A 20,772-nucleotide genomic window follows, 5' to 3' on the forward strand; every position below is an offset into this window, starting at 1 on the left:
CCGGTGTCAAACACAAAAAAGTACAGACGAATTGATAACCTCCTCCATTCAGAAGTCGGTTAAAAATATTTTAATTTTTTGTACTTTGCTTTTAGATTAAGATCCCTCATCGAAGAACTGACGGAGCTAGATAAAAAGCCAGATCGTAATCCGATCGAACGGTTCGTCCAGAGACAGGTGATCATGTTATACTGTTTATTTGATTATATTACATAAGGGTGTGCTTGTATTGAGGTAGATAATGACCAGCATAACTTGGTCCCCCAATATCACTATAGCTATTATAACTATTATATGTATATTTTATGTTTTTATTTTATGTCTTACCAAAGTCCAGTCCCCCCCTAGAGCAATTGTAAGGTTCAATATAGTGCGTACGCGCAGTTTGATTGGACAGTTCTAATTTTGAATTTTTTGTTTAGGTATTGGAAATGGCGCGAGATTGTCTTCATAAATCAGAATCGAAGCAAGTGACGAGTAGTTATTTTTACGACATGGCGGACAGTTTGGATCGTTTGTTATGTGAGGTAATTAAATAATTATAACATAGTTTAGTGTTTTTTATGATTTAAGATCTATATTAAGACACATAGGGTTCTGTTTTGTATGGTTTAGCCGGTGATAGACTTTCTTGTTATAAATAAATAAAAAATGAAGTTGTAATTGAATATAAAATGACAAATTTTAGTCAGAGGGTTCCTTTTAAGAGTAACCTTCTCTCAGAACACTCCTCATCGAATCTAATAATTTCATTAGATTTAAAATGATAAGATTAGAAAATAAATAAAATGATTAAAATTGTTACAAACACTACGTATTATATTTTATTTAGATTTCTAATATATGTATATCCTGACATACTTCCTTTCTTCGTTGGGTTGTTTGCAAGTCTATAAAACGATAACAGACAGACAGGCGGACAAAATTACATTCACATTTACATTATTAGTATGGATAAGCCATGTCGAATTTATTAATGTATCTATTTAGTTTGTTATGTTGATTAATTAATATTCCCACTCGTTTCAGACAAGAGATAAGTCAGCTGAAGCGGGTGCCCAAGTGGCCCCACTGGTCACCCGGCTAACCCTTGCAATGGCGCGACCGGCTCGGCTCCTCGAGTGCTTGGAGTTCGATCCCGAGCGCTTCTACAGGTTGCTGGAAGCGGCCGAAGGACACGCAAGACATTTGCAGGTAGAGATAAACATAGTTGTTTGAGGTTAGAGCCATAGACAATGTTTGATGTCAAGTAAAATGTTGTCTATGGAAAGAAGATTGCGTTGTTTCACGTCACGTCACGCCAGTACGTCATCAAACCAAAACATTTGTTTGGTTTTTGCCTCCTTTTATACGTTATTTAAAACGTTAAACAAGTTTTAAAAGTTTTTAACAGTGACTAATGGTTTTCAAGCGCTAAATGACGGTTTTATAATGTAGAGATTATGTCACGAGTAAGATGCCAGTTTTAATTTTTTAAAGTTTAGATAAATATAATAGAGGCTTTGTAATGATAACAATCATACCTCCAGTATCTAAATCGATTTCCAAAGACAAAAAGTAATTTAACATTATTCGAATGGTTACTGGTCTGTTGGATCTGATGACGTGATCGCTGACCAATGAGCGTTGAGATTGGTGTAATAATGTGAGTGCGTGGGTGTGTGTGTGTGCAGGGCATGACGACGGACATCCCGCAGTACATCATCCACAAGCTGGGCCTGTCGAAGGACCCGCTGGCCGAGCTGCAAGTGCCGCCGCCGCCGCCGCCGCCGCAGACCTGCTCGCCCTCAAAGTCAGTGCCCGCTCTATACTCATACGTATAAAAAGTGTCACTATAAAACTATAGGACCTCCATGGTCGAATGACGTGTACACCGGTTTTCATGTGTACGCCACGGGTTCGATTCCCGGCCGAGTCGATGTAGATGTACCATTAGTTTTCTATGTTGTCTTTGGTCTGGGTGTTTGTGGTACCGTCGGTACTTCTGATTTCCATAACACAAGTGCTTCAGCTACTTACATTGGGATCAGAGTTATGTATGTGATGTTGTCTCATATTTATTTATTTATTTTAAGGGAACTAGTAGTCGCCCGCGGCTTCGCTCGCTTTTTAGAGTTTCGGTTGTCATGTTTTAGGCAAAAAAGTAGTCTATGTCCTTTCTTGGACTTCAAGTTTGCTATATACCAAATTTTGGTTCAGGGGTTTGATCGTGAAAGAGGGACAAACAAAGTAGCTCCAATCTTTAATTTCAGTTCAATCAGTCAAATATTGAAGAAGATTTATATGTAAAAACTTTTATCTCCTATTTTATCCCCTTAGGAGTGCAATTTATCAAAATCCTTTCTTAGTCTGCCTTGGTGCGTCATAACATCTACCTTTATGCCAAATTTGAGCTGTGCGTTGATAGATCACTATGACAGTCAGTCAGTCACCTTTGAGTTATATATAGTATATTTAGATATCACGATTTTCATAATGAGTATGTATTTGACCGTGCTTGTGCCTCGTCAGGGTGCGCGGGCGGCAGTCCCCGCCGGGTGCTCCGGGCTCGGGCGGCGCCCCTCCCTCTGAGAACGACTATCAGGTCATCAAGCTTATCTCCAACGGAGCCTACGGCGCCGTCTACCTCGTCAAGCACAAGCAAACGAGGCAGAGGTATTTTATATTGTTCAAGTATTTATGTTATTGGTCGTAATGGTAAAGTAAATCAATTTACCAGCCTATATCCTCTAACCTTAAATATACTTTACAGATACGCCATGAAGAAAATAAGTAAAAACAACTTGATATTGAGGAACCAAGTCGAACAGGCTTTCGCTGAACGAGACATTTTAAGTTTCGCCGACAATCCCTTTGTGGTGAGATATTATTACAATTATTTTTAATAGTATTATACTTTACCGAAAAAACAATAGATTTAGCTACTCGATAGAGAAGCACGTTATGTTTGGTTGATAACATAAACAGAATCTTTTTAGTTATGAATATGAATACCACATTTAAACTCAGTAGATAACTATGTATGTAGTTGATATAACCCAACAACGGTGCCTCGATTGTCGGAATGTCGTGTGGTTCGACAGTGAGTATGGGGTGTGAGGTGTCATAACGAGTGGGGTGACTCGGCAGGTGACGATGTACTGCTCGTTCGAGACGAAGCGGCACCTGTGCCTGATCCTGGAGTTCGTGGAGGGCGGCGACTGCGCCACGCTGCTGCGCGCCGGCCCGCTGCCGCCCGACATGGCGCGACACTACTTCGCCGAGGCCGTGCTCGCCGTCGAGTACCTGCACTCCTACGGGATCGTGCACCGCGACCTCAAGCCGGACAAGTGAGCGCGCGCACGCACACGCACACACACGCACACACACACGCACACACACACACTACAGAGCAAGAGAGACATAACAATCTAATCGTGCCTCAGGATCGGGTTTTTTTTATGTAAAAACTAAAGCGCCTGTCCTTTAATAGTACGGTTAAATAAATAAAAATTTTAACAAAAAGAAAAACCGACTTCAAACAAAACACTATTTTAAAACAAATGAATATGCACGAAAAAGTAATAAAAATAATTGCGTATTCAACATATTTTTTAGAGTCTTCCTAAGTTAAATGAAATGAAAAATATTAGACTACTTAAAAATCGATTTACGATTATATAATGTAGTTATAGTTATTGGTATATTTGGAGCCGGTGTCCTCCTTTTGGAAGTCGGTTGAAAAAGAATAATAGCGTACAAATTTAATTTTGGAATTTCATGACATCCAGTGAAAATTCAGTGTGAGATAGTAATTGTAATAACTATTTCTCCATCTCTCAGCCTGCTCATCACAGCAACGGGTCACATCAAGCTCACTGACTTCGGACTCAGCAAGATGGGTCTCATGTCACGTAAGTGTCTGAATTATTTCAAATTTATTATTTATTATAATTCACTTCCTTTTTTTCATTAAAAGCCTTCTCATAGAACAATTACAATGTTATACATTTCCTTTAACTTACATATTTTATTAAATTCGATGCTTTCATAAAATTGGATATATATTATAACCAATATTTAGGATGTCAAAAAATAAAATAAACTCAAGAAATTTGTATATGAAAAAATGTTTCGCTTTATGCTATCGGTACGCAAACGTCATCAATGCTTAAATATGACACTTTAAGCAAGTACGGTACCAAATATGGCAATGTTAGTATGGCCAGTATACCCGCTGGTAAAGGCGGTAGAGTGTTAATGTTCTGTGTTTGCGCAGTGGCGACCAACCTGTACGAGGAGTACGCGGACCGCGAGGCGCGCCAGTTCTCTGATAAGCAGGTGTGCGGCACGCCCGAGTACATCGCGCCGGAGGTCATCCTGCGACAGGTAACCGTTATATTTCATATTAAGAAACCAGAGGAGATGGTCCGCCTGATGATAAGCGGTCGCCATCGCTCGTACATACAGACCCCGTTAGAAATGTGAATGACATTGGAATGATTGGATCCAACATTGGATCAAACCGAATCGCAATAATATTAGTATTGTTTGTAGGGACAATGTCTGATGAGTGGGTACCTAACCAGGCGGCCTTCGACAAAAACGGCTTATCTGAGAGGCTCTTAACAGTAAATCATTTTATTTGTCTGTTTTTGAATAGTAATCGCCAGCCTATACTAGGTTTTTGTCTGCTTCATCTAACTTCTATGCAGTGACTATAAAATCAAAATCAAAATAAACTTTATTCAAGTGGGCTTTTACAAGCACTTTTGAATCGTCATTTAACAATTAAGTAAAGCTACCACCGATTCGGAAAGTAGATTCTACCGAGAAGAATCAGCAGGAAACTCAGTAGTTACTCTTTTTCAACATTATAAAAAATTCAAAGTCAAGTTATTTAATACTTATAATAATTATTTAAATTTATATATCCTGCCTGGAAGTCAACAGGTATCAAGTCAACATCTTTTATATTAATCGAAACTTCTACAAGAATTAGACAATAAATATTGTATTCATGACTATAGGGCTACGGCAAACCCGTCGATTGGTGGTCGATGGGTGTCATCCTGTACGAGTTCATCGTGGGCTGCGTTCCGTTCTTTGGTGACACACCGGAGGAACTCTTCGCGCATACTGTCAATGGTAAGAATATATATAGAAATAATATACTTAACTATAGTCTGTTCGCGTTAAGAATGCAGTGAGTTGTCATTGTTTACCGGCCCCTTTGAGCAATCAAATCTTTTCAAATTACAAAATCAAGTTCAAATGAACTGGTAAAGACATCGAATGTGATGGTTGTGGATTTAATTAATTATTAACTGATATTTAAAAAAGTGAATACCACACCAATTTGTAAAAATAAAAGTGCGATAATGCTGCGACCACGTCTTACAAGAAGAAATTAACAATTAAGAACATGTGGGATTTAGATAATGTTATGGAACTCGCTGTAGAAAATTATTTTATTATAAACACTAATGACGACACTAGTAATAGTGATTAAAATATTAATGACTTAATTTCGATTTTTTACGTTAATGTGTATTTTTTAAAGTCATTACAATTTTAACACAAATGTGCATACATCTTTACCCTTCTTTTAAAAAGATTTGATTGGTCAGGGGGCGGAGAAAGCCCGGTAAACTATGAAAACTTACTGCATTCTTAACGCGAACAGACTATAATTCACGTTTCATTTAGATGTGTGAAACTAACTCCATAAACACAAACACATAAACTAAAAATAAAAATTATCAACAGTATCGAGTTTTATGGCAAATTTGATTAAAATCCGTTCAGTTCGAATGTGATTAAGCTACAAATGTAGTGTGTAATGTACGCGCATGTTATAACGTATAAATTAGAACAACAAATATACAATCAGTCAGTATCATTCGAGCATCCAACATGTTTTATTTCGATCTCCAATCTTAACCTTATATGGCGACTCTGCCAGGATCTCCAATTTCAACCTTATACAAACATCACTAGTATCCTATATATCATCTCAGTAGACGATCATCTGTATTGTAAGCCTCAGTATGTCAGTCCAGTGATCACGAATGGTGGTTCGCAGATGACATCGAATGGCCCTCCGAGGACGACTTCCCCATAGCGGTGGAGGCGCGCGCCATCATCACTGAGCTGCTGGCGCGCAACCCGCGCGACCGCCTCGGCACGGCGGGCACGCACCAAGTCAAGGTATCACATGCACCTGCTGGGTCAAACACTAAAAGCTATTTTAAAATAATTGAGCTACAGACGTCCAGAATTCTTTTTGTTTCAAATTATCAGTAAAAGGCTCCAAGTCAAAGTATATAGCCGTACATGCTAGGTCACTTCACACTAAAACCTGTATAGATATAATAGGCTATTTGACAATGCGAAAAATAAATTGTGAATTATTGTAATCAGTGTATATTATGAGTTTAAAAATGGTTATTTACTAACGAAACTTGAAAATAATACTTAATTTATTCAAAAATCAATAAATAAAAATGCATTTTTTTAAACGTTTGTCACGTGACACAAAACGCTCCTGATTGGCCGGGCTTATGATGAAGTCACTTTGTTGTAAACCTTGCTTTTCTACTATATGTACCAAAGATTAAAATACAGAAAAGTGACGTCACCGACCCCATTGCAGCGCCATATTGTCCAAGTAGCATTTTCGCGCGTTATTTAAATATGGAATTTTTAATATGATATTTTTCGGCAAATATGTACTAGAAATAAAAAAATCTACTTTTACTGGGTTCCTTAACCTCTACTAAATAATATAAAATGGATTTTAAAAACCAGTATAATAGCCTATTATACTAATTGTCAAGAAGATTGTTTTTTCAAGTTATCATTAAAAGGATCCCGTGTTATGACTAAATGAATGTGAGGGTATGGATAAATATTTGTATAGCACGCAAAGTTTAACAGTGTTAATATTCGCGCAGGAACACATATACTTTTACGGCTTGGACTGGAACAATCTCCTGCGACGCAAGGCCGAGTTCATACCGCAGCTCGAGAACGACGAGGACACGAGCTACTTTGACAGTGAGTACATTACCGTTTATTTTGAACACATCATCATTTTCTCACTGTTGGATATTTAACAAAACAAAATTACCTTTATAACAAATTTATTGCAAGGATATAAAATAATAATTATTAACAACAAAATACTTCAATCAATTTCTGGTTTTCTAATAATATTACAAAAACAGTAAAACAGTGCCTGACCGTATTTCGCGCCACCTCTCGCCAAAAAGAGAAAGAATTTTAAAAGCCATCTGTCAGCTTGACGCGTGGCGTTCGGAAAGTCACACTAATTCTCCTTATAATATATATATTTATTGTTCTGTATTCATTCAAATCGAAGAAAATACCTATAAAGTATATTTAGTTCTAAATAATTTATGATTTTTTTTTTTAAGTTTTATGTAATTACTAGTTGTCGCCCGAGGCTTCGCTCGCGTTTTAGGGATTTGCTTGTCGTGTGTAGGGCGAAAGTAGTCTATGCTCTTCTTCGGAGTTTAAATATGCTGCATACCAAATTTCATCAAAGTAGCGAATGAGCGATAGTCAGACAGAATTACTTTCACATTTACAATATTAGTATAGATGTAAAATCCGATATCGATTCCGCCATTGTGACGTCATAATGTTAACATGCTCTCATTGTATCGAGAGTAGCTTGTAACGGTTTGCTCACGTGTCAGGTCGCTGCGATCGCTACAACCACAGCGAGGCGGAGACGGACGAGGCGGGCGAGGCGCCCGAGGCCGACGAGGCGGGCGTGTTCGCCGCGTTCTCCTCCACCTCTCCGCAGTGGAGGCGACATTACAACCACTCGCACTCCGCCCTCGAACACGACTCCAGGGTAAATAGTCACTCATTAGCGCACCTGCTGTAGTTTGACAGATTATTTATACTATTACTTATTGCACTGCAGTTATTTTTTATATTCGTCTATTTTGAATTTCGCTTTCTTGTATCGAATAGTTTAATAGCTTTAATCGCTGCACCCTAAGTCGCTATCGCAAATAAAATATTGCATTAAGTGAACTCAAATACGTTCACGTATGACTTTGAAAGCTCAATATGGCTAATTTATTCACTTCGCTTTTTATGATTTAGCTTTTCGTTACTAATTTATAGTATAAATGTTAGATAAATTGATTTATTCTCAGGGCACTAATACTTTTCAGCGTAATAATAATCTTCTTGTCTTGATGATTTTTCTATTTCTATACTTGTTATACAAAAGTATACAACTATCACGTTCGAAGCGACATGTCTATGTTCTCATGACTCGCACGCAGTACAAGTCCCTAACGTCCCGTGTCCGCAGAGCACGGACAGCTGGCCGGGCACGCCGGACAGCGCGGGGCCGCCCACCACGCCCACCGCGCCCGCGCTGCACCACCACCCCAAGTGCCCTGTGAGTTGTTTCGCTGCGGTCTAGTATGTTTTATTTGTTTGCGAACCTTGATTCTATCATAGCTGGAATTGTAAGTACTTAGAGCTTTCTTTTTATTACTAAAATATACTGATTCTTGGATTTTTAAATGCACCCATCGTTTTGCTTTTAATATATAGCGTTATACATTTTGTAATTTTATTTACACATTCTCTGAGTTAATTCACAATCGAGTTATTGTTTACTTCTAACTAGGAGAAGACAGTGTACTTATATATATTTCAGATGGTGGGAACCGGTGGCGGGTCCACCGCGGAGTCGTCGCAGACGGACTCGGACGACGTGTCGCCGGCGGCCCGGCGCCGCGCCGCGCTGCGCCCGCTGCCGCCGCACGCGCCGCACGCGCACGCGCACCCGCACGTGCACGCGCACGCGCCGCCGCTCGCGCACCCGCTCGCGCACCCGCACCCGCTGCACGCCAGCCACGCTGCGCTCCTGCCGAGAGTGTGAGTCATCCATACAAACATCCAATGCCACTGAAAATTTCATATCGCCTGTAGAATTATATAATAAATAAAGAAAACTTTGAATTTTGATTCAGACAATTCAATAATGTAACAAACTAATATTTTCGATTACAGACCGGATGTCGCGAAAAAGGACGAAAAAGGCATAGATAAGCTGGACAAGGGTAAACATTCAGCTCTCGCCGCGCCCAAGTCTATGAGACGGTCGGCGAGCACGTCCGGCCTCTCGCTCGTTATTCATCCAGGTATGTATTGTTATGTTAAACCAGTTCATGTTTTTCGCTTTAATCAATTCAAAGACTTCTGCTATTTGTATAAGTTGTTACACAAATATTTATGATTGTAGGTTCAAACCCAGGCAAGCACCACTAAATATTCATGTGCGTAATTTGTGTTTGTAATTCATCTCGTGCTCAGCGGAAAACATCATGATAAAATCTGCATGTGTTTATTCATAGATATTCTGCCACATGTGTATTCCACCAACACGCATTGGAACATCCTTTTGGAATAAGTTCCAAACCTTCTCCACAAATGAAGAGAAGGCCTTAGCCCAGCAGTGGAAAATTGACAGGCTGTTGTTGTTGTTGTTCTTGTTGTTGTTAAACTAAGTGTATGTTGCGTGTGCGCAGCGGACGACAGCGTGTCGGCGCTGGCGGGCGGCGCGGCGTCGCCGTGCGCGGGCAACACGTCGTCGACCAATTCCTCGCGCGACTCCTCGCCGTGCCGCGACCCGCCCTCGCCCTTTGCGATCGCCAACCACTCGTAACTTAACTTACTATTGTTTCTTAACTATTCTAGCGGCAAGATACGATGGCCGTTTTGACACATTAAAAAAGTGACGTGAAATGTAAATTTATTATCGATATAATATAATCTTTGTGTTTTTTCAAGAAATTTAATTCAAGTTTTTGTTGCAAGTAGTATCTGATTAAAAAGATTTAATAAAAAATATATAAAATAAGCTTAAGTAATATATTCGAACGAAATCAATTTAAATCAAAAATGGGAATTAGAATGAATAACTTTATAAACACATTACATACAAGAAATAAATTGATACAAAAAAGAAACCAAAAACACTAGTAGTAATAGTTCTATTCAAAACCTTTTCCCATTCTTCTTTAGTCACATTCGATAAATTATATGACTAACTGCACGTCACTATTGACAATAAAGAACAACAATTGGCTTCTTTGATGTAATTATTTATTAAATACGAAACTTCACGAGCGGGCAAACGTCAAAATGGCCATCATAGCGTGCCGCTACTATAGACTAGCTTAGATTACAGAACTGAACAACAAAGTTCTACTATCATAATAGTTCGTCAAATGTTTATTAGGTTGTCGTACTAGCTTATTATTTTGTCACGTAAAGATTATTAATGAATGGTACCGTAAGAATATTTGTTTACAATTTATATTGTACCTGAGGAGAGCTTTTGACAATGTATGTAGCGGTACTAAAAACTCAGCTTCAAATCTCTTCTCTCAATGTTCTAAAATATGAAATATTTTTAGAAAAATTAAACCAAAGTTGAGTGCACAAGCGCCCTTTTGAACGAGCTGGAATAGGTTATGTTAATTACATAAAGAATAGTCAAACTTTCGTTTAATTTATTTACTGAGCTCCATTATCTCCAAACAATCTTATATCTTAAAGCGAGTAGTCATAACATCAGCGAATTTTTGGACATTTCGCATTCACGATTGCGGCAAAACAATTATCTCTTAAACGTTCGTTATATTTTATTATATTTGTATCTTAGCTTAGCTATTTCTATGGAAACATTAAACTATGGCTGAATGGATGCCTATATCGAAGTGCGAAGTGGAAGTAGCATGATGCGAATGGTTCTACTAGAGAAATAGTTCGTTCCTCAGGCTGATCCAGTCGTCGAAGCCCCCCATCGTGGTGCGGCGCGGGCCGCGGGGCTTCGGCTTCACCATCCACACGGTGCGCGTGTACTACGGGGACACCGACTACTACACCATGCATCATCTCGTATCGGTCAGTAATTTGGCTACACTTTTCTTGATTAGATGGAGGCTGTCCAATGAGACAACATCACATACATGACTCTGATCCCAATGTCAGTAGCTGAAGCACTTGTGTTATGGAAATCAGAAGTAACGACGGTACCACAAACACCCAGACCCAAGATAACATAGAAAACTAATGGTAATCTACATCGACTCGGCCGGGAATCGAACCCGAGACCTCAGCGTGGCGTACCCATGAAAACCGGTGTACACACCACTCGACCATGGAGATGGACAATTTCCTCATATCGATATATAAGCGTCGAAAGAGGCGGTACTATATTTTTTTATGTTAATCTCTTGCCCATAACCCGTCTTGGTAGGTACCATCCACACATCAAATATTCTATCGCCAAGCAACAGTGCTCAGTATTGTTGTGTTCCGGTTTGAAGGGTGAGTGAGCCAGTGTAACTACAGGCACAAGGGACATAATATCTTAGTTCCAAGGTTGGTGGTGCATTGTCGATGTAAGGAATGGTTAATACATCTTACAGTGCCATTGTCTATGGGCGGCATTGACCACTAACCAATAGTTATATGCTCTTCTGCTAAATTATGCCATAAAAAAACATGTCATCTGGATTTAGGCATCGACCACTGACCATCACGTATCCCATATGCTCCTCTGCCAAATTATGCCATAAAAAAAACATGACATCTTGATTCCTAGGTTGGTCGGTTGGACCAATATTAAGGCTATTGACACGAGGTTAAGTTCAAATTATTGCGGCGTATTCATTGCCCCGACACCGAATTATTGTGATGAGGCTAACGTACGATGGTGAGGTATTAATGTTGTGTATTGTTCGCAGGCGGTGAGTGAGCAAGGAGCGGCCTGGGCGGCGGGGCTGCGCGCGGGAGATCTCATCACGCAGCTCAACGGGGAGTCCGTGCAGGGACTGTTGCACACACAGGTCAGATCCGTGCTCACATAGTGAACTTATTGTCGAGTTATTTTTATTGGGTATTAGGGTTTCACTTACGAATACTATAGAGGAATGTTCAACATGTGTGAAATTATTATCGGAATTTAAATATATGTGTTTTTTTTTAAATATTGTTAAAGCAACAGCGTTATTTTGGATTTTACTAGTACAGACTATAAATATACATGTCAAAAGAGAAATTATAGGATTCTATAGATATATAAATAATGTCAAAGTACTATCAATGTATATGTTTTAATGCTTAGTGTATTTTTAGACCAAAGTTCTGTTATTATTTTTAAAGTTAAAATGGTTTGTTCGTAGGTTCTACGGTTGCTGCTGGCAGCGCCGCACGCCACGCTTCGCGCGACGCCGTTGGATCAAACCACTATTCAGGTAATGTTTCTCACTTTATACTCACGAACCTCATATCGGGATGTCGTGTTTAAGGCGCGATATTGTTCCTTTTCAAAATAGGCAAAGAACTGTTTCATAAATATTTACTTTCACTGTCCATCATTGAAGATGACCACTTCCCTACAGTCGAGATGGCCCAGTGGTTAGAACGCGTGCATCTTAACCGATGATTGCGGGTTCAAATCCAGGCAAGCATCGCTGATTCATGTGCTTAATTTGTCTTTATAATTCATCTCGTGCTCAGCGGTGAAGGAAACCTGCATGTGAAAAATTTCTTAGAAATTCTGCCACATGTGTATTCCACCAACCCGCATTGGAACAGCGTGGTGGAATATGTTCCAAACCTTCTCCTCAAAGGGAGAGGCTTTAGCCCAGCAGTGGTAATTTACAGGCTGTTGTTATTTGTACTTCCCTACAAGTGAAATATTTATTTTATTTCAAAAGAAAATATGAATATGAATGTATTTAGCGAATTAATAAAAGTTTAACAATGGTGTAGGCGGGAGGTCGGCGCCGTGCGGGCGGGCGTCGCGCGTCGGCGCCGCCCCGGCCGCGCCCGCGCCGCCGGTGCTCGCTGTTCCGCCGCATCTCCACCAAGCGGGCCTCGCAGGAGATGCACCAAGTGAGTGTGACCACAGACTCGATGTGTATTCATCAGACGGAATGGACAAAATAATGGCATTCCTTAATTATTTTACGTAATAATCCTGTAAATGTACGATACACTTATAAAGTATAGTACCACATAAATTAGATGTGGCGTCGGAAAATCCAATGGAATGAAAATAAAACCGATTACTGCCGATTTACACAACCAATAGAAATAGCTCCCTATCGCGCGATTCGACGCTATTAGTCGCTATAGATTCACGCGTCAGAGAAAGCAAGTGCATGTTAATCGACGTGTCAAATTGACCAATATATTAGGTCATATGATATTACAAGTTATTACGTTTGTGTAGAAATCATATTCACATAAGAAATAAATATTGATAATTTGGGATAGCGTACTCAATTCGAATGTGATCGGTTTTACGAATTTTGCCGATGCGACATCTAAGTTGTGTCGTACTATATATGCATATGTATGTACTTCAAGCTCGTTTTATTTCTTGAATGTCGTGTTGGTAAAAAAAGTTTTATGTCGTTTACAGATAGTGTCGGGTGCGTCTAGCGAGCTGCCGTCGCCCGCCGCGTCGCCCGCCGCGGACTCGCCCCTGCACACCACGCACCCCACCACCCACTACCAGCGGTGAGTACGTGCCGTACGCGTGTACAGTGATTTTTTTAATACGTAATTATATGTATAACTGTTAGTGATTTTGCTTTCATCTGGTAGTGTAATTAATTTCTGATATTGTAAATAATTTTATTTATTACACCAGTTATAAAGTGATTAAATTGAAATGTATACCTAGGAGATTGAAAAAAAAAAACGAAAGAAAAAAATAATTTTATCAAGTAGAGGGGTACCCGGTATACCAGTCTTTGCGATTTGTATTAACTTGTCATTTGCAACACTTATTCATAATGTTGTGACTTGTGTCCGCCAGGCCGTCCTCGCTGCATGGGCTGAAGCACAAGTTAGGCGGGGAGGTGCGGCGCGCGTCGCTGCAGCACATGCCGCTGTCGCCGCTGGCGCGCACGCCCTCCCCCTCGCCGCAGCCCGCGCCCGCCTCGCCCACCAGGTGAGACCACTCACCACCTAGCTCTCCTATGGGAACTCCTTATGTCCGAATCTTTCATGTCATACCGCTCAGTGTACACTTACTTCTGACGGGACTGTGTTCGTATGCTCATTTCACTTACTAACAAAACTTGTGGCGTTGCGACCATCCAAATAAGAGCAGTCACCAGCTGTCTCATACGGCCGGGGCGTATTATCTGACGGTACCGAGGGCGCGCGAATATAGTTGATAGTGACGTAGCTGGTGCACGCAAGTGTGGTCGAGTGTAACAAAGTCGATAGTGACGTAGTTGGCGGACGCAAGTGTGGTCGAGTGTAACGTGTGTGTCGGCAGCCGCGGCTGCGAGGCGCGCTCCCCGTCGCCGCTGGCGGCGCGCGAGTGCCGGCGCGCGTGGCCGCGCCGCGACCCCGCGTCGCCGCTGCTGCGACGCGCGCTGTCGCCCGACAGGTGCGCGCCCTTACGATACCAGTGTGCCCTATGCTCTAGTGCATAGAGGCCACAAATAACACGTCTACTCGATTGATATATATTGTATTGTAGTTCTACAGTTGACTTAGTTTTTATATGTACGCTAGAATGTAACGTGATCATATATAATTTGTTATTAAGTTTTAATAGTAAGCTTAATAGAAGCTCAAAACTTTGAAGTCGGTCTTAAAACAGTAAGATCAATGAAGGATGTAAAGGTCACTGCACATTAACTTTTCGCAGACGTATTCAAGTAGCCGTCTTCCTTAAAGAATAGAGAGTTCAATTGTGTTTAACACATGTTCACTTTATATGTCCTGTGTGGCCCGTCTCCCTTGAGACGGCTCGCCATTATCATCCTAATCTTATTTTTCCGATCACGACGCTTTCTGTTGCATGATCATACAATGAATTACTTTCATATTCTATGTTGTCATCACTCTGGTTCATATTTTCATTGACACTAATATATGTGTTAGTCAGTAAGATTTTAACTATAGTTTGTTCGCGTTAAGAATGCAGTGAGTTGTCATTGTTTACCGGCTTTACTCCGCCCCCTGACCAATCAAATCTTTTTTAACAGCAGGGTGAAGGTGTGTGCATATTTGTGTTAAAATTCCAACAAATTATATTTGTTTTAAATACTAAGTATAATGAATTTAAAAAATACACATTAAAATAAAAAATCGAATCGGGGTATTAATCAACAAAATTCTTAACACTATATACAATCGTTTGCGAATCTTGCAATCGCGATGTAGAAATTTACATATTTTGACATAAAGTCTACTAGTATCTATAGGTTACATTAATTATTACGTGTACAGCTTGAATAAATTAAATATAAATAAATAAATAAACAAAATTTAAATTATAAAAATAAAAATATAAGTTAATAATTAATTAAATGTGAACTTGACTTTGTAATTTGAAAAGATTTGATTGGTCAAAGGGGGCGGAGTCAGGCCGGTAAAGAATGACAACTCACTGCATTCTTAACGCGAACAGACTATAGTAGGAATCAAACTACCATGTCATCTACATAGTAGGAGCAAATAAAATAGACTCGTTCGAGTACAAAGTACTCGGTGTGTACGACGTGAGCGTGTGGTGTAGAGAGTGACGGTGCGCTTGCGCAGGCTGCACCCGCGCTCGGCGGAGGCCAAGTGCTCGATCTCGCCGCTGTGCTGCGCGGCGGGCGGCGCGGGGGGCGCGGCGCGGCGCGGCGGCGCGTGGCGCGCGCCCGCCCCCGCGCCCCCCACGCCGCCACCGCCCGACAAGCCCGACGAGCCCGCGCTGCCTCGCATCGCCGAGGAGAAGGACTCGCCCACGCACCACGCCGCCCGCGTGCCCGCCAGGTGCGCCCCTCGCTACCACTGACTATACTTTAAAATCAGAGTCAAGCAACACTTTCTTTCCACTTTAGTTTAATTTATTTTATATGTAAATTTTTATTAACAACATTAAATGCTTAAATATATATATACAAATATGAACTAAAACTAGTTACTGTATAAATCTTGACCGCGTGGAATGGTGGCAAGAATGCTAGCAGCATTTCCCGAACCAAAAACGAACCAGCCCTCCTGTCACCAGTGGAGGCAATGAGGCGAGGTGTTATACTTTTGATGAAGCTTTTTGCACCACTACTCCAAGGGTGTATATGTATATATTTATATATATATATATATATATATATATATATATATATATATATATATATATATATATATATATATATATATATATATATATATATATATATATATATATATATATATATATATTATAGATTATGGTATATATTAATGTATTTATTTGTATTTAGTGTGTAATATATTAATTTATCGTTAGGTCTACTTGAATTTTATAATATAAAACTAATTTATAATATAAAACTATTGGTACCTACACCATAAATATGTATTACAAATAATCTCCACTAGATTAAGAGTTTCTGGAAGAGTTCCCTTGATACAGATAAGTTATACCTTTGTACACATATTCTCTGTATACTCTGTTGGTACATAAATAAATAAATAAATACTGAATGTAGTATTCATGTCTTACTATACATAATAAATAATGATAAATTTCCAGGACACCGGCTAAACAGACTACCCCGAGTATTTTCACGTCGTCGCCCAAGGCGAGTTTGGACAAGTCGGCCTTCGAGCCGAACACGTCGTTCGCGTCGCTGTCGCTGTCCGACGAGTCCTACATCGACAGCAGCATGGACGTGTCAAACATAGACACGTCGCGTGATATTAATATTGGTATGGAAATATTACTTGATAATTCATACATAAGATTTTCAGTAGTGATGCTACAATAGTCATTAAAAGTAAAAAAAGTAAAGTAAAGTAACAGCCTGTTAGTTTCCCACTGCTGAGATAAGGCCTCCTCTTCCATTAAGGAGTCCTGTTCCAATGCGGGTTGGTGGAATGCGCATGTGGCAGAATTTCGATGAAATTAGACACATGCACGTTTCCTCACGATGTTTTCCTTCACCGCCGAGCACGAAATGAATTATAACACAAATTAAGCACATATGTAAAGCGGTGCTTGCCTGGGTTTGAACCCGCGATCATCGGTTAAGATGCACGCGTTCTAACCACTGAGCCATCTCAGCTCTAATAGTCATTACTTTAGTTAAACCTAATGATGTTTATGTCAATCACACACCTAACGTTCCCAACGTTAGGTGTGTGATTGAGACGTACAACATGAGAGCCAGAGTAAAATAGTGTTTTGATGGCAGAGACAGCATAACAGAGAATTATGAATGTGTAAATGAGTGAAACGGAATGAAGGCACGTTGATAACACGATGTATTGAAGTGTAACGTACAGTCTGGTAATTCATTATTTTTTTAACCCTGTATCACACATTTATAATAAACTAGACACATATGTCAGGCGAAAAAGGCCTAAGTCCTTCCTTGGAGTGCTTTAGTTTGCTGTACACCAAATGTTATCTAATTCGGTTCATTGGTTTGGTCGTGAAAGACCGACATACAGACAGAGTCACATAAAATATTAATATATATTTGTTTCGTTATAGATGACAGTCGTTCAAGTACTGAAGCGACCATTCCTACATTAGATCTCAGTAAAAAGCTCACAACGACACAAGAATCAACACCCAGCGTCACAGAAGTGCAAACGAAATCCAGAAAAAAGTCAGACTCCAGCCTCAAAGACGAAGACTTCAAAACAAAGGAGAAAAATAAGAAACACGAAAAGGAGTTGAAGAAGCAGGATTCGATTAAGAAAATAGAGAAGATCGAATTGAAAATTGAAGAGAGACATACAGAAGTTCCAAAAGTGGAAGAGAAAACGAAGCACGAAAAATCGATGGAGCGCAGCGGGTCTGTTAGGAAGTCTGAGAAGCAAGAGAAGGAGGCAAAGGAGAAGAAGCAAGAAAAACAAGAGAAGGCAGAGAAGAAACAAGAGCTAAAGGAAGCGAAGAGGTCGGAGTCATTGAAGAAAAGTGAAGGATTGAAAAAGCAGGAGTCTCTAGAAGCTAATAAGGTATTTTATATGACACAATATATCAGCTGCGATAGAATCAACATCATTTACTTAATAATTTAAACCAGTCTTTCTCAAACTGTGAAACCGGTGTTCTAGTGCACCAAAAAGTCAATTTCAATCACAAAAAAGAAAGTATATTCTGCCTACTGACAGTAAGGAATCATCGACATCCTCCTGCCCTTATCCCAATTTTATTTGAGATCGATGCAGCATTTCTTCTCCTTACATACCTCTCTGTCGGACAACAGCCTGTAAATTCCCACTGCTGGGCTAAACGCCTCCTCTCCCTTTGAGGAGAAGGATGGAACATATTCCACCACGCTGTTCCAATGCGGGTTGTTGGAATGCACATGTGGCAGAATTTCTATGAAATTTGTCACATGCAGGTTTCCTCACGATGTTTTCCTTCACCGCTGAGCACAAGATGAATTATAAACACAAATTAAGCACATGAATCAGCGGTGCTTGCCTGGGTTTGAACCCGCAATCATCGGTTAAGATGCACGCGTTCTAACCACTGGGCCATCTCGACTCTTCGTCTCTCTGTCGGACGTCATCTCATAATTAATTTTTTTTTAACCATATCGTCTTTCACACAATCCATCCATCGTTTATTTGATCATCCTTTAATTATACATCCATCCACATCCATGCTCATGACCTTACTTACAGCATGGTCCTCATATATGAAACAATTTCACATGACATGTCGCTAACTTAGTCCCCAGAGGCGGAGGGCGAGGGCCGCGGTCGCAGCAGTATGGTGAGCAAGCTGTTGGGAGTGATGGGTCGCAAGCGGGACGATGACGACCATCGTTCCAAGAGAGATAAGCACGCAAAGAAAAAGGTATGTCTACGATTATTATGTCGTGTACCGTCAGTATCAGTGGTACCGTCGTTACTTGTGATTTTCCATAACACAAGTAGTTTTTCTACTTATTTACATTGAGATCTGAGTAATAGGCTATTTGACTGGTTTTTAAAATCCATTTTATATTATTTAGTAGAGGTTAAGGAACCCCAGTAAAAAGTGGTACTTATAATAGAAAAGCAAGGTTTACAAGAAAGTGACATCATCATAAGCCCGGCCAATCATTAGCTTTTTGTGTCACGTGACAAACGTTTGAAAAAATGCATTTTTATTTCTTGATTTCTACTTTCGTTAGTAAATAACCATTTTTAAACTCATAATATACACTGATTACAATAATTCACAATTTATTTTTCGCATTGTCAAATAGCCTATTGTTTGTGATGTTGTCCAATATTTATATTTATATTATAATATTGTTGTCGACTTTCACTTTAAATCCTCTGCAGCTGCTTTTTAAATTGACATATAATATTTTTAACATGAACATTGATTGATATTTTCTTCAGTCACTTTTGTATATTTGTATAAGCAAATGCTAAACATTAAACTAATAATTCGATTTTAGAATACCCCCACCGGCCCCCCGCCTCAAACACAGTTACAGAAACAGAGTGAACTACCACCGATCGAGAAGAGCATAGACAAACAGGAAGTAGTCGAAGATAAAAAAACGAAGAAAGGACGAGGGAGAGTCTCGAGTTCCTCGTCCGGTGAAAAGTAAGACAACTCACCCACTAATATAGAACTTAGTGATGCTTTGTGCTTCGTGAGTAACGTGATCGGTGATCGGGACACGCGGTCTCGCACGTTCAGAGAGGGACAGGTATATACTCTTTCAGTGAGAGGAAATGAATAAGATATATTTTCGTCACTTTGTCGTTTATCTGTATTCCCTTTTTGAGGTAGTGTAAATGTACCCATAGTGTAGTTTTGAAAAACGTTTATATTTTTTAAATGTACCTTAAATCTGTGTAATAGAGTACAATGAAAGGCACAAACGGCTAAATGTTTTACTAGAAATGAGCAAGCTTCTAATTATGTATAAGTAAATATTTTTCCATTATTTCGTACATTATACACTTGGAATGTTCGGTCCGCTGGAAGGACACGTTTTGATTGAATTTGTAGACACGATTATAAGTGTAGCTTGAAAGTGTTTCTTTAAATTTACTCAAGTAACCAAACGGCTGGTTAAATGCTCGATTTCATAGATTATTTAATCTTGGACATGCAATCTTGTCACGTGACTTTTAAAATTAAGGATCAGGCACACTACCGCGATTAACTGATAATTTTCTCAATATGGTTACGTTGCCAATCATGTGTTACATTCATGGCGCAGGTGTGTCTGATTCATTAGTTATAAATTTTAATTAATTTCGCTTATTCACATGTCGTTGTTATCTAAATTTATCGAATTATCAATTCATAGCAATATCATTTATATACTGTATGAATTTGAGAATTTGTATTTAAAAAATATTATTCTTAATGTTTTATAATATCATTCAATGGAATTTGTATACGTTGTACAAAAAAATCTGATCAATTTTTCTATTGATTGCACATATGAGTCCACCTAAGTAGGTACCATTTGTGATTTCTCTCAACGAATAACAATTATATTAATTTTGTAATATAATTGTTATTGCCTGGGTTGTCTTGATGAAGGCTTGTTTTCCATCGCATCGATACTATGACAAGCTCTAATATTTCTTACAGCGATAATAGCTCGTGGTAACTTAAATTAACATTTGCAACATCTAAAATTATCAGTGTTTCTTTACTATATTTCCCATCCCATATATGGACAAAATCTTCTCAAAATACTCGTATCTATTAAAAAAAAACCGCATCAAAATTATTTGAGTAACTTTAAAGATCTA

General features: G+C 39.4%; 1 protein-coding gene across 3 annotated transcripts in view; it reads left to right on the forward strand.

The window, feature by feature from the left end:
• LOC124540561 (microtubule-associated serine/threonine-protein kinase 3) overlaps positions 1-20,338 on the forward strand; it is a 96,207-nt gene extending 75,869 nt beyond the window's left edge. Inside the window, exons 9-37 of one of the 3 annotated variants that reach the window (XM_047118234.1) lie at positions 96-177; positions 423-527; positions 1,030-1,194; positions 1,674-1,792; positions 2,512-2,655; positions 2,753-2,858; positions 3,130-3,329; positions 3,823-3,893; positions 4,259-4,368; positions 5,010-5,127; positions 6,065-6,189; positions 6,936-7,038; positions 7,704-7,864; positions 8,336-8,425; positions 8,690-8,910; positions 9,046-9,176; positions 9,564-9,696; positions 10,806-10,944; positions 11,790-11,891; positions 12,228-12,299; positions 12,820-12,942; positions 13,475-13,572; positions 13,874-14,008; positions 14,342-14,455; positions 15,616-15,834; positions 16,577-16,752; positions 17,540-18,009; positions 18,734-18,859; positions 19,452-20,338. In XM_047118234.1, the coding sequence (XP_046974190.1) occupies positions 96-177; positions 423-527; positions 1,030-1,194; positions 1,674-1,792; positions 2,512-2,655; positions 2,753-2,858; positions 3,130-3,329; positions 3,823-3,893; positions 4,259-4,368; positions 5,010-5,127; positions 6,065-6,189; positions 6,936-7,038; positions 7,704-7,864; positions 8,336-8,425; positions 8,690-8,910; positions 9,046-9,176; positions 9,564-9,696; positions 10,806-10,944; positions 11,790-11,891; positions 12,228-12,299; positions 12,820-12,942; positions 13,475-13,572; positions 13,874-14,008; positions 14,342-14,455; positions 15,616-15,834; positions 16,577-16,752; positions 17,540-18,009; positions 18,734-18,859; positions 19,452-19,607 (4,114 nt within the window). In that variant the 3' untranslated portion in view covers positions 19,608-20,338. The remainder of the gene's footprint in view (positions 1-95; positions 178-422; positions 528-1,029; positions 1,195-1,673; positions 1,793-2,511; positions 2,656-2,752; positions 2,859-3,129; positions 3,330-3,822; positions 3,894-4,258; positions 4,369-5,009; positions 5,128-6,064; positions 6,190-6,935; positions 7,039-7,703; positions 7,865-8,335; positions 8,426-8,689; positions 8,911-9,045; positions 9,177-9,563; positions 9,697-10,805; positions 10,945-11,789; positions 11,892-12,227; positions 12,300-12,819; positions 12,943-13,474; positions 13,573-13,873; positions 14,009-14,341; positions 14,456-15,615; positions 15,835-16,576; positions 16,753-17,539; positions 18,010-18,733; positions 18,860-19,451) is intronic. The other 2 variants (XM_047118235.1, XM_047118236.1) reach the window with 2 other exon arrangements.
• Positions 20,339-20,772: the final 434 nt, after the last annotated feature.

The sequence above is a fragment of the Vanessa cardui genome, chromosome 25 (genome assembly GCF_905220365.1).
Source record: "Vanessa cardui chromosome 25, ilVanCard2.1, whole genome shotgun sequence".
In the NCBI taxonomy this organism is placed as follows: domain Eukaryota; kingdom Metazoa; phylum Arthropoda; class Insecta; order Lepidoptera; family Nymphalidae; genus Vanessa; species Vanessa cardui.